This window comes from Erinaceus europaeus, chromosome 3 (assembly GCF_950295315.1).
Source record: "Erinaceus europaeus chromosome 3, mEriEur2.1, whole genome shotgun sequence".
NCBI lineage: Eukaryota > Metazoa > Chordata > Mammalia > Eulipotyphla > Erinaceidae > Erinaceus > Erinaceus europaeus.
This window is the reverse complement of record NC_080164.1, coordinates 146,385,922-146,399,513: the sequence shown is the minus strand read 5'-3', so window position 1 is coordinate 146,399,513 and position 13,592 is coordinate 146,385,922. Positions and strand designations below refer to the sequence as shown.

The window sequence follows — 13,592 nt, the reverse complement described above, 5'->3', positions numbered from 1 at the left end:
CCTTACTCCACTGGGATACAAACTGCCCCAACAGTGCGTTTTCCCTTCTTCAGGGAAGACTTCGCGTGCTTTGTTTCAGAGGCAGATCCATCTTTCTCAGTGTGCAGCTCCACCAATCCCGTCCGCGACGGGGCGGGGCTTCAGGGTCAAGGTGGACCTGTTCCCCAGCCTCGCCCCTACACGCGCTTTCAGACCCCCGGGGATGAGTGACAGCAGCAGGGGCCAACCTGCTGCCCTAGAGTGAGGCCTCCGCCGGGGGCGTTACTGGGACGCAGAGCCTGGGCCAATCGGTCCGAGCCTTGGGGGGTGGGGCCTCTTTGCCAGCTCGGGACCGGCCCTCCCGCACTCCTCTTGTCAAATGAGAGACGCGGAGGGGCGGTCCCTTAACCGAGGCTCCGCCAATGGTGGAGGTGAAGTGGGCGGGCCGGGAGTGCCGGGCGGCGGGTCTACAGTGGAGCCGAGGTGCAGCGAGCCGGTGGGGGACCGCGAGGCTAGCGCGGGAGCCTGGGCGGTGAGCGGGCTGTGAGCTGCCCGAAAATGCACTCGGATGCTGCCGCTGTCAGTGAGTAACAGAGATCGAGAGGCCCGGGGCTGGCCGCTGCGAACACTCTCCACTCGGCTCCCGCAGTCCCCGCCCCTCCCCTCCTGCCCCAAAACGCTGGGAGCCCCGGCCCGGGAGCCACCCCTTCCCCTCGGGCCGGGCGGGTGGTGACGCGCTCGGGGCGGGGGCGGTGTGGGGGGAAGGGGCCGGCCTGCCGGGGGAGGGCGGAGGTGAGGGGGGTGGGGACTGGCTCCATTTCAGTGTTGGGGGAAGGGGGGGCGGGACGAGTGATGAGGGACCGGGACCCGAGTGTCCCGGGTGAATGGAGGTGGAGGCAGCGGCGGACGCTAGCGGGTTGGGCCGGGGTGGGGGGGGGTGGCATCAGCAGGGAGAGAGGGAGGGAGCGGTCGGGGGCGTAGGGGTGAGGATTTCCTAGGGGCTGAAAGGTGCGGGCAGCTCAGTGAGAAAGGCGGGTGAGTGCTAAGGGAGCGCAGGGGCGGGGACAATGGAAGGAGGGCTGGATGGCGGGGGTGGGGGGAACAATGGGGTGGGAGAGTGGCCCCCCACCATGCAGGGCTGGAGGGCGAGCTGGGAGGGGAGGGTTGAGGTAATGAGAGAACGAGGTGGAGGGAGGGTTTGGGGTGTGCTGGGATAGTTGGGGAGTCCACCGGGCAGGAGGGGCATAGGAAGGGGTGGTGGGATAACTGGGAGTGGGGAGAAGGACCTGGCGTGGGGAATAGGTTGAAGCAGGTGCTGGGAGGGTAGGGTGATGGGGAGTGAGGGGTAGAGGAAGAAGATGGGGAGGCTTTGGGGTGACCGGATGGGGGCAGGGGCAGGGGAGGTGCCATGGGGCGGGGTGGGGGTGGTGAAGAGCTAGTTGGGTGGAAAGGGAGATTGGGAGGGGCCAGGGCTGGAGGAGGACTGTCAGGTCCAGGTTCGGCCCACCAGGGGCTGTGGAGGGAATGCCAGTCTCTGTGTATTTTAATTTTTTTTTGGGGGGGGACAGGCTTACTCCCCCATCTCCATCAAGGCAGGGTCCCTGGAGTGGGGGAGCCCTGTGCTTCGGGTGTGGGGATCGGAGGGGGCGGGACTGAAATGAAGGGGGCGGGGGAGCTGCCCCGAGGTTCGAGCTGGCCGCTGTTCCCTGGCTGTTCCCTGCGATCGGCGGGAAGCGAGCGAGGTCAGCGCTGGTGCGGGCTCCAGCTGCGGGACTGGGGGGCGGGGCAGGGGTGCGTGCCACGGGCTTTCACTGGTCGTGGGAGCCTGAGGGATTGGGCGCTGGAGGCCGGGGTGGATTAGGGGGGTGCGCAGGGAGGTTTCAGGGTCCCTGGCGGTTCATGGGTTTGGCAGTCTGTGACGCAGTTGTCTAATTTCTGATCTTCAGGTGTGGAGGTTGGTACCTCGAGACCTGCTTCCCCAAAGGGATGGCAAAGTCTGAGTCTCCACGTAACGCCGGGGGAGGCAGACCTTCTCCAGGCATGCGGGGAGAGCGCTTTAGGATTTCCCTTTAGGGTCTGGCTCCAGTTGCCGGGTGTGAAGGGGAAAAGCGGTCTCGCGGAATTCTGGGACTTGTAGTCCTGGCCGCGCCGTGGTTGGGTTGGGTGCACGTGGGTAACTGTGGAAACTAGTCCCAGAATGCCTCGCGTCCCAGGAGCCTCCCTGCTCTGCTAACTCGTGCATTATGCCCAGTGGACTGGAGCTTGCTCTCCCAGGGCTCTCTGGTCCTCTGGGACTGGGGCAGTTCATTGGACCTTCTCCCAGTGTCAGCCAGAGCTGGGAGAGCTAGGCTTGGAGTAGTCCTTTCACTTACTCACAAGTTAATCATTTTCTCCCTTCATTTGGTGGCGTTTATTGTAAACATAACTGCAAAGTCTCCAACCATATAGCATACAGGTTGTGGAAAAACATTCAAGATGCATCCTTCTGAAGATAAAGTTACATGTTTGTACTTCAAGGGCTGTTTGAATTGTTCAAGGATAGGCAAAAGAAAAAAGATTTTAGAATGAATTGAGTGGTGAAGGCAGCTTATTGAAATTTAGGTTGGAGACAGTACCACTTGTTAAGCCAGGATAAGAATGTGAAGATAAGCAAAAGGAATTTATGATACCTTCTATTTAGTAAGCAGAGAAGAAAAGGGGGGAAATGAATGCCTTGAAAGATCTTAAGAGGTGGTGTGTTTTGTTTTGTTTTTGTTTTAAAACTGAGGCTGTAATTCTTTCCCTCTAGCTCTTAGAATTAAGAGACCATTCTCTGTAGATGCATCAGACATCAATCAAATTCTTTGCTCGTTCCTATTATATACCATGACTCTAGTACCTGCAGTGTAGATGTAATAAGATTAATTTAGTGATAACAGATTAAAAAATACTTATTTAGATATTAAGGAGAAAGAAGGAGAATCAGAGAATTAATCTGACACATGCAGAATCAGGTATGGAGCTCAGGACCTTATCCTCGAGAATCTAAGTTCTGATCCACTGAGCTACTTCCTGGGCTGTAACATACTAATTTATGTACCATTTAAGGTATTAAACTTGGTCCCATAGTCGCTAAAATAATGACCCTATTTACTAAAAATTAAAATTTTACCATGATGTCCTAAGGTTTGCAGACCCAGTGAGAATTTGTCTACTTCATTGGCTGGCTTTTTTTATATTATTACTATTATTATTCTTTTCTTTTTTTCTTCCCAGAGCACTTCTCAGCTCTGGTTTATGCTGGTTCTGGGATTGAACTTGGGAGGTCAGAGATTCAGACATAAACTCTATTTGCATAACCATTATGCTATCTCCCCCATCTTGTATGATGACTTTTTTCTTTTCTTTTTTGGATTTATTAACTATAAAGAGAATGCGGGAGACATGAGAAAGGAAGAGAGAAGCAGAGCATCATGTTAAAGGTGATGCAAGGGATAAAAGTTGGAACTTCATGCTTGAGAGTTTAATACTTTTACTGTGAGCCACCTCCTGATCTACAATGATGACTCTTTTCATAGTTGTTGATAAAACTGGTCTTTTTCATGGAAAAGATTTTAACCTAATTTTTTGCTTAAATTTGTGGTGGAAAAAATATCCAAGAAGCTTTTTATGATATGAAAACATAGTATGGGCCTGACTTTTTAAAATGTGTATTTTATTCCAGAATCTGTTCTTATATATAAATGGTAAAATGTACATGGTTGAAAGCAAGAATTTGACTTGTCTTTGAGATGGTGTTTTAAAATAATTAGTGATTCTATTTCCATTTTCTTTTTCCTGTTGTGCTTCAACGGGCAGGTACCATTATATACATACAAACCTTTAATCCTACCCCATCCCCCACCTCCTTAAGTTTACATATGTTATCAGCTTACATTTTCTGCTCTGCTTTTTAGGTTTCTTTTTAGGTGTCCTTCATTTTCTTGTGAACTCAGCTATGTATTTAAATGGTTGTTTTGTTGTTGTTGTTGTTGTTGTTGATTTTAAGCATTACAGGTTTTTAGGTTATCTTGGAAAGTTTCCCTCATTTTCTTTACCATAGAGGATCTTTAAACATTTACTCTTCTTAAAAAAATATTTATTTATTCCCTTTTGTTGCCTTTGTTGTTTTATTGTTGTTATTGACATATTTGTTGTTGGATAGGACAGAGAGAAATGGAGAGAGGAGGGGAAGATAGAGAGGGGGAGAGAAAGACACCTGCAGACCTGCTTCACTGCTTGTGAAGAGACCCCTGCTGGTGGGGAGCTGGGGGCTGGAACCAGGATCCTTACTCAGGTCCTTGCGCTTTGCGTCTGCGCTTAACCCACTGCGCTACCTCTTGACTTCCACATTCATTCTTTTATACCTGCTTCTGATTTCCTAGAAGTAAATCAGTTAACTGATAACATTTTTCAAATGTGACTTTTCATCATAACCTTTTGTTTTTATCTTTACTCCTAGTAGCAATTTTTAGCTTAGTGCTATTTTCCTGACTAATAATACATGTTTATAGTATTTTCTTTTTCTTTTTTAATTTTTATTTCTTAAAATTTTTTATTTATAAAAAGGAAACATTGACAAAACCATAGGATAAGAGGGGTACAACTACACACAATTCCCAGCACCAGAACTCTATATCCCTTCCCCTCCCCTGATAGCTTTCCTATTCTTTAACCCTTTGGGAGTATGGACCCAAGGTCATTGTGGGATGCAGAAGGTTGAAGGTCTGGCTTCTGTAGTTGCTTCTCCGCTGAACATGGGTGCTGACAGGTCGATCCATACTCCTAGCCTGTCTCTCTCTTTCCCTAGTGGGGCAGGGCTCTGGGGAAGCAGAGCTCCATGACACATTGGTGGGATTGTTTGTCCAGGGAAGTCTGGTCGGTTGGCATCATGCTAGCATCTGGAACCTGGTGGCTGACAAGAGAGTTAACATACAAAGCCAAACAAATTATTGACCAATCATGGACCTATAGGCTGGAATAGAGCAGATGAAAAGTGGGGGGTCCTTCATTTTGTAGATAGCTAATAGGTATATTTTAGTTATATTCCAAAGGGCCTGTGGCTATACTAATTTTTTTTTTTTCCTCTAAGCCTGAAATCTGATATGCAGGTGGATACAAGTTATTGTCTGGGGAGATGATGTCATGGCTGGAAAAAGGACCAGAAAGCTGGATCAGGGAAGAGAGTAGCTCCCTAATATGGGAAAGGGGTATAAATATTGTTGACTGTAAACCCCATTGATTTGATGTGATCTGGGGCCCATATTCAGCTTAGGATCCTATGTGACCTCTGCATCCCTGTAGATCTGAGCTCACATTCTGTGGTCATGAGTAGGAACATTCCAAGCTACCCCAATAATGACCCATCTTCCTCAGGTGTAGCATAAATATGTTGTCCATCCTCCCTTTGAAGAATGGAACACTCTCTACCATTGTTGATCCAAGTTGAGGGCAAGGTCCTATGGGGACCCACAAAGGCTTCTATTGTGTTGTTCCTGATAGAGATGACCAGTAACAATGGAGAGGGATTTATTCAAGGTCTAAGCCCATCAAGTCTTTTGGGAATCAGGACTCCCCGAATAGGGCCCCAGCTGATGGGGTGGGCTGATAGTGACTAAAGAGTCATCGTTAAAGTATGCCAGTCTCTTGCGCTTATTCAGCCTTTGTAGTCCTTGCTTTGATAAGGTTAGATTTGGAGTGAGTGAGAGAACTGTAATAGGAAGTAGGTGAGGAGGGTATCTAAGTCTAAGTAGATACTATTTCATTATGAACTTGATACTGACTCACTACAGACTATTGTGTATTTTTGCTTTTAAGTATATTTTTTGCTCTAATTTATGGATACATGTGAATATATGCTCTATGTCACGGGACCTGGCCTATATCTAGGTTTTGGGACATTGTTAGGAAGTGAACCTCCTGAAATGGAATTAGAGAATACTCTGAAAGGAAAGGTCTCACCTGACTAATGAGGGTGAAGGGTTGACATTCCATGACTGATGTCTCTGGACACAGTCTGTAGTGAAGCATGCTGAGGTGGTGCTCCTTGCATTGATTAGGTTGGGATCAGTGGATGCAGTATCGTTTGGTATGAATTGAGAGAAGCATGCAGGAAAGTGAGCCCCACCCTAGAGGTTCCAGGAATGGGGGAAATATAGGCTCTATAGAGGAAGCGGGAGGTTCCTGCTGTCTTAGGGTTAAGAAGACAATAGATAGTCATTGCTATAATCACATTATTTGGCAGTTGGGTTAACTCTGAAATATCCCTTTGTTAGGATTTGCTGTATCATACACAACATCACCATAATTTATGTCCTTTGACATTATTTGTATATATCTATGCCACTGGTTGCTTCTGTTCTCCCTGCTCTAAGCTTTTAAGAGAGACAACATATCAAAGACTCAGCCTATGTATTAAAAAGACTCAGTCTGTGCTTTAAAAAGTTTGAGACATTCAATCAATTTTTCCCCTCTCAATATTAATTAGTGGTTTATATGACTACAGATTAATAGGAGTCTACATAAACACAATTCCTACCACCAAAAGACTGTTTCCCATCCCATCTCCCCCACCCCTGTTTATAGTATTTTTCATCTTAGTAATCATGTTAACTAGCAGTATAAAATTCCCCCTGTCAGAAACTGACCTCATGATGACTCTTGTTCCATTGATTAGGATGTCTTTGGCAAATAACAACACTCAACTAAAAATTCTTTGACATTTCTCATTTATTCCTTGTTGGTAGTGAGAGAGACATCTTTTCCTGTTTTCCTGGCTTAAATAGTAGAGCTTATTATTGTTCATTCCAAGATATATACAGATACATACATACTTTTAAGGTTGTTGAAAAGTCTTTATGGTGTCTTGTAAAGCTCAGGCTCTTTCATCCTTTTCTTCCTTTATTGTTAATATTTTGATTTGTTAAAAGCCTGAGGTTCATGACATCATTTTTGCAGTGTGATTGCTATAGCAACAAGTGGTATGCCTCCACATCTAGGAAATGGATAGAAGGACTGTGTTGCCCTGTCAGCAGAGAGCAGTCTTTTCTAGAAAAATCAGATTGGATGTGTTCTGGAGTTCCGATACCCCAGATCCCCACCCTACTAGGGAAAGAGAGTGCCAGGCAGGCTGGGAGTATGGATCTACCTGTCAATGCCCATGTTCAGCAGGGAAGCAAAACTGAAGCTAGACCTTCAACCTTCTGCGTCCCACAATGACCTTGGGTCCATACTTCCAGAGGTTAAAGAATAGGAAAGCTAAAGACAACAATGAGATACCACTTCACTCCTGTGAGAATGTCATACATCAGAAAAGGTAATAGCAGCAAATGCTGGAGAGGGTGTGGGGTCAAAGGAACCCTCCTGCACTGCTGGTGGGAATGTCAGTTGGTCCAACCTCTGTGGAGAACAGTCTGGAGAACTCTCAGAAGGCTAGAAATGGACCTACCCTATGATTCTGCAATTCCTCTCCTGGGGATATATCCTAATGAACCCAACACACCCATCCAAAAAGACGTGTGTACACATATGTTCTTGGCAGCACAATCTGTAATAGCCAAAACCTAGAAGCAACCCAGGTGTCCAACAACAGATGAGTGGCTGAGCAAGTTGTGGTCTATATACACAATGGAATACTACTCAGCTGTAAAAAATGGTGACTTCACCGTTTTCGGCTGATCTTGGATGGACCTTGAAAAATTCATGTTAAGTGAAATAAGTCAGAAACAGAAGGATGAATATGGGATGATCTCACTCTCAGGCGGAAGTTGAAAAACAAGATCAGAAAAGAAAACACAAGTAGAACCTGTAATGGAATTGGCGTATCGCACCAAAGTAAAAGACTCTGGGGTGGGTGGGTGGAGAGAATACAAGTCCAAGAAGGATTTAGAGGACCTGTTGGGGGTTGTATTGTTATATGGGAAACTTGGGAATGTTATGCGTGTACAAACTATTGTATTTACTGTTGAATGTAAAACATTGATTCCCCAATAAAGAAATAAAATTTTTCTGGGTTAGAAGAAAAAAAAAAGAATAGGAAAGCTGGGGGTCGGCAGTGGCATAGTGGGTTAAGCACACATGGCGCAAAGCGCAGGGACCAGTATAAGTAAGGATCCTGGTTCGAGCCCCCACTTCCCACCTGCAGGGGAGTCGTTTCACAGGTGGTAAAGCAGGTCTGCAGGTATCTGTCTTTCTCTCCCCCTCTCTATCTTCCCCTACTCTCTCCATTTCTCTCTGTCCTATCCAACAACGAACGGCATCAACAATAACAATAATAACCACAACAAGGCTACAACAAGGGCAACAAAAAGGGAGAAAAATGGCCTCCAGGAGCAGTGGATTCATGGTGCAGGCACTGAGCCCCAGCAATAACAATGGAGGCAGGAAAAAAAAAAGAGTAGGAAAGCTATTGGGAGGGGATGGGATACGGAGTTCTGGTGGTGGGAAGTGTGTGGAGTTGTACCCCTCTTATCCTATGGTTTTGTCAGTGTCTCCTTTTTATAAATAAATAAATGAAAAGAAAAATCACATTGGAGACTTTGCATTCAGGTTTAGTGGACAGACCTGATTTCTCCTCACTACTGGTTGTGAGGCAGGTTGTGCGTGTCTCAGTTTGGCATCTGTTGTGGCACCTTGTCTTTGCTAGACTGAAAGAAAGTTGAACAGAATGTTCTAGGCGGGCAAGATACATAGGTTTATATCCTTGAAGCAGCCGTTTTAAGCCAACTGTCTGGTCTCTCTTTTTTAAAATCTCTTAATTTCTTTTTTGCCCCATTTTTGTCTAACATCATTAGAGATGATTTAATAGAAAAAGCCTGTCAAGAGAAGGAAAATCATTAATTTACAGACTGCATGTAAAGTGACATGTTGGAATTAGACCATTTATTTGACACTGATTCCTAGTAGCCAAATCAAAAAGGAAAACAAGGCCAAGTAACTATTCATTTATTTAATGAAACTGTAGTTTATTTAATAGCACAGGCTGGAAGCTTAGGTATTTCTCATCTTAGGTATTTCTTTGTTGGTAGTGAGAGGCTCTAATTCTCCCAATTTTTATCTACTTTTCCTTATACCTATTACCATCCTCCTTTCTGTCCTTCCTCATGTCTTTATAACTGGTAATCTTTTTTTTTTTTTTTTTCCAGGCTCAGTCTCGGCCTCCTCTGAATTATTCTGTCAGCAGTTAAATTATCTTTGTCTAAGATTTACCAACCCCGAACTTCCAGGATGCCCCAGCTTCTTAATGAAATTCTGACTCTTTAAACCTGGGGCTGAACTAGCATCTGTAGTTTTAAGCTCTCACTACTGTTTCTGTGAAAAATTTCTTGTGTCTGTTGTGCCCTCTCTAACAGACATTGTCTCCCTGCATTGAATCAGGAATGTACTACATTTCTTCTATTCTCAGTTACGTTTTCTATAATAGCCACTTGCTTAAGTATTTGTCCTCAGCCCTTGAGCTCTGGGGCTTTATCTTATTAAACACACCATCTTGTATTCCCCACGGTTACCCTTCTTGGGTCCTTGAATAGTTAGTAATAGTAAACAATCTGGACTTAATTTTTTTTTTTCCCTTGTGCTATCTACAGTGGTTTTTGAGCTATCCGTCTGTCGTTTCCTTTAGGGTTTTTCAGCACATTTTCTTTTGAACTTTCACTGAACTCCTTCCTCCCTTGCTTCCTTCCTTTTGTTCTACCAGAGTTATCACTGGGGGTAAGTTTCTGCATGATTCTGTCACTCAATGACTTTTTTTTCCCCCTTTTCTTTTTTGCTAGAGGTTGAGTGACAGAGGGAGAAAAAGACACATATATATCTGTAGGCAGAGCTCTGGAGGGTCTTGATAGGTCTGATGGTGAGGCACTTAAAGCTTTTTTTTTTGTATTGTGACCTGTTTGGTCATATTGGATTATCTCTTAATATTTAAAATGCATTGAAATTGCTAAAATACCATCTTCATCTTGTTAGTTGGAAGTGGATTTTCTGAGAATCTGACATTGACACTGAAATATATATTTTTTGTTTTTAATATTTTTTATTATTTATTAATTTATTCCCTTTTGTTGCCTTTGTTGTATTGTAGTTATTGTTGTTATTGATGTTGTTGTTGTTGGATAGGACAGAGGGAAATGGAGAGAGGAGGGGAAGATGGGGGAGAGAAAGATAGACACCAGCAGACCTGCATCACTGCTTGTGAAGTGACTCCCCTGCAGTTGGGGAGCCGAGGACTCAAACCAGGATCCTCACGCCAGTCCTTGGGTTTTGTGCTATCGCCTGACTCCTGACACTGAAATACTTTTTATAGTTGGTCATCTTGAATTAGGTGAGATCAAGAGTGTTCAGGGTTGTATGGCCATAGACTGGTCATCTTGAATTAGTGTTAATAACTCCATAATGAGTTTTTTTCCTCTTCTTACTATTCTGAGATTCAGGTTAAAACTACCTCTCGAGAATTATCCTTTTAAGCAGAACATATATTTAAAATATCTGTTGAGTAGAAAAGGCATTGGACGGCATTTAAGTAAAATTTATTTTGTGTTTAAGTTGTGTTTCTTTGATAGAAAATATTGTTAATGAGTTTGCCATCTAGGAATGTAAGTGGTATATAGCTTTTGAAATTATCTTACTGAGTAAAACACTAAATAATATGAAAAATGCCCCTCCTAGGGTCAGGCATTGAATGCATGTGGACCAGGGTTCAAAATACTGATCCCCACTTGCAGGGCAGAAGCTTTGTGAGTGATGAAGCATTGCTGCAGATAGATGTCTTTTTCTCTACTTCTCTATCTCCCACTTCCCTCTCAGTTGTTCTCTGTATTTATCCAGTAAATAAATAAAATACTAAAAAGAAAAAGACCCCTTCTCCAATAGCATTGCCTTTGGGTCTGGGTCTTTGTAGTACCATCTCTCAGGATTTTTTTTCTTGTGATAACTGTATTGTTTTGAAAACCTTTCATTATTCGCTGACCATTACCTGTGGTAGTCTTAGAGCCGATGTCTTATCCATTTGTGTCTGTGCCCTTGAGGTTCTGACTTTTCCTCTGTTGGGGTGTCCTGACAAGAGCTGCTCAGACACACCCATCCCTAGTAGGGCTCCAGGGCTGGAGGTGGACAGTGGGAGGGAGTGGACAGCACCTGGAAGCCATTTGGAGGACGTGGGCAGTGGTGGCAGCTGTTTCTAGAGGCCTGGTGGCTGCACCCCCAGGGTTCTCATTGGTCCTGGCTGTACTCTGCTGGGTGCCACTAGACATTGTTTTGGTCATGTAGCCAGTGGTTCTGCACTTGGTTTGCCTGAATATTATGTACACTGTTTCGTAGCCCCATGGGGGGAGGGGAGCACCACTCTTATTAAATTAACTGTTTGATTTCTGAAGCTTGCAGCTAAGAATTCTGAGACGTTTAATAGCCAGACCTGTTCCTGGCCAATGTAGGTCAGTGCCCCATTTGGACCTGCCTTTCCACTCTGGTTGGACTCTGCAGAAATCTGGCTTGATATTACCGAAAGGATTGATGGGTGGCAAAAAGGCAATGCCCATTGTGGGAGCTGTCTTTTCTTTACTGTTGGGCAGGAAGCTGAGACACCCTACAGGGTGACCACTCTGTTGTCTTTTTTCCTAATTATCTCTTTGTCCCTTAAAAAATCTAGAGATGTGATACTTGGAATCTAATGTGCAACTTGGGAGTATTAGGTATGGAAGTAATATCTGACACTTTTTGTGGATTTTGAGTCAAAACACATGCTCTAATTTTAGTCGATGTATCATTTACATACTATAAAGCTGTCCCAGTTTAAGAATCCAGTTTGATCATTTTGATAAATGTGCACATTGTACATACACTATGGAAGTTAAGCTATAGAACATTTAAAAAACATTATTGAATTATTTGTTTTGGGTAGAGATAAGAAACAAAAGGTGGAGACAGGGAGAGATGCCTGCAGCACTGTGTCACCTCCCCTCTGTAGGGTGGGGATCAGGGGCTTGAAACTGGGTCCTTCCACTCTGTAACATGTGCACTCTACGTTGTGTGCCACAGCCCAGGCCTGGTATAGAACACTTTCATTACTCTTAAAAGTTCTTTTGTGCCTTCTTGCACTCTGTACTGCTCCCCTCTAGCTTCCACAATTTTTGACTTTTAATATATGTCTTCTTAGATGTCTTCCCTGTTAGTTGATGATTTGTCATTACACTGTTCATAGGGTGATTGTGGCATACAAAGGTATGCTAACTCTTTCTTTACTGAAATGTTAAGTCCCAAGAAAAACTATCAGTGCTGTATAAATTATAGATCCGATAATTAATGCTTTGCCACATGGAATTGTCTAGAGCTAGAGCACTTGTTACTTTGAGAGGTTTTCCAATAGATGATTTTTCTTGCTTCTCTGTGACCCAGCAACTTACAGTGTTAGAATTCGCTCCACAGATGCGATGATGTATGTCTTTTTAGTTTTCTGGGTCAGGATTGGGAGGCAGGAAAAGTTGTAGTTATGTGTGGACCCTAGATCCTTGCTTTACTGTCTTTTACCATGGGGACTAGGGGCCCATTAGTCTCAGTGTGTCAGCGTCCTTCCGAATAGTATTGCTTGATGTGTCTGATGGTGGTGTTGGAGATAATAGTCAATAGGTATTTATCCAGTGTCTATTACTATATACCAGGCCCAGTTCTTCATCTTTCATGAAAAAAGGAGGGGAGGAGGCCAGTAATAAACAGGCAAGAAATGTATATCAGGTGATGATAAGTTGTGTGGAGTAAAATTAAGCAAAGAAGTGGAACAGCACAGTTCTTTTGTATACAAAGGAGTGGGAAAAGGGAATGTTGTCACTTAAAATCACATGGGCGGGAATGACTTTTAAGTTAAGACTCAAAGTGACTAGATCAAAAGTGATCCTAAGGAACAGATGAGATACAGCACAAAAAGTATTTCTGCTTGCTAAGGACTTAAGATGCAATGCAAATCTCTTCACTAGGCTTTAAAAGGAGACTCTTAGAGGAAAAGAGGACTTAAGAAAAGGTCTATGTGTAAGGCATTCCCCTGGATTGCCCAAGTCTTTGAGGTTTTACATGTCTCCAGGCACTGCTGTGAAAGCTGTCTGAGCTGGGTCCCGGATTTTAAGGACCATGCATGCACGCACTGAGTGTGGTGGTGGAGACAGAGAAGGCATGTGTAGTGCAAGTATGGGGCGATGCATTCCCAGACTGCTTTGGGAACAGGAGAGAAACAGAGCAACCATTAAAATTAGACTTCAGGGAAAGGTTTCTTTTTATCTGTCTATTTAATGAGAGGGAGAGATACAGAGAGAAAGACCTCAGGCAGGAGAGCCTGTTTGCATAACCATTATGCTGTCTCCCCATCCTCCAGGGAGAGGTTTCTATTACACAAGGACAAAGATCTGCGTGGTTCTGGGGGTGGTATGGTCCTAGGGTGCTTTCCCAGCAGAGACAGTCTGGGTGAAGATAATGAAAACTGGTGGGAGTTTGGAAGTTTGGTAGGTCAGGGTGAAGGGGGAAGTACTGTGAGTGTGAGTGGGCACCCCCATGGGGAAGGGCTGCAAAGAGGGCCCAGGGGTAGACGATAGTTTGGGCAGTTTAAATGGAATGAGAAA

The 13,592-nt window shown here is 44.6% G+C and overlaps 1 protein-coding gene across 3 annotated transcripts in view; it reads left to right on the top strand.

Annotated features, from left to right (window-relative positions):
• The first annotated feature begins 406 nt into the window (after positions 1 to 406).
• Positions 407 to 13,592, top strand: part of DCUN1D4 (defective in cullin neddylation 1 domain containing 4) — an 87,496-nt gene continuing 74,310 nt past the window's right edge. For 2 of the 3 annotated variants that reach the window (XM_016184909.2, XM_007539698.3), the window contains exon 1: positions 407 to 562. In XM_016184909.2, coding sequence (XP_016040395.1) covers positions 538 to 562 — 25 coding nt within the window. In that variant the 5' untranslated portion in view covers positions 407 to 537. The remainder of the gene's footprint in view (positions 563 to 13,592) is intronic. The other variant, XM_016184910.2, reaches the window with a different exon arrangement.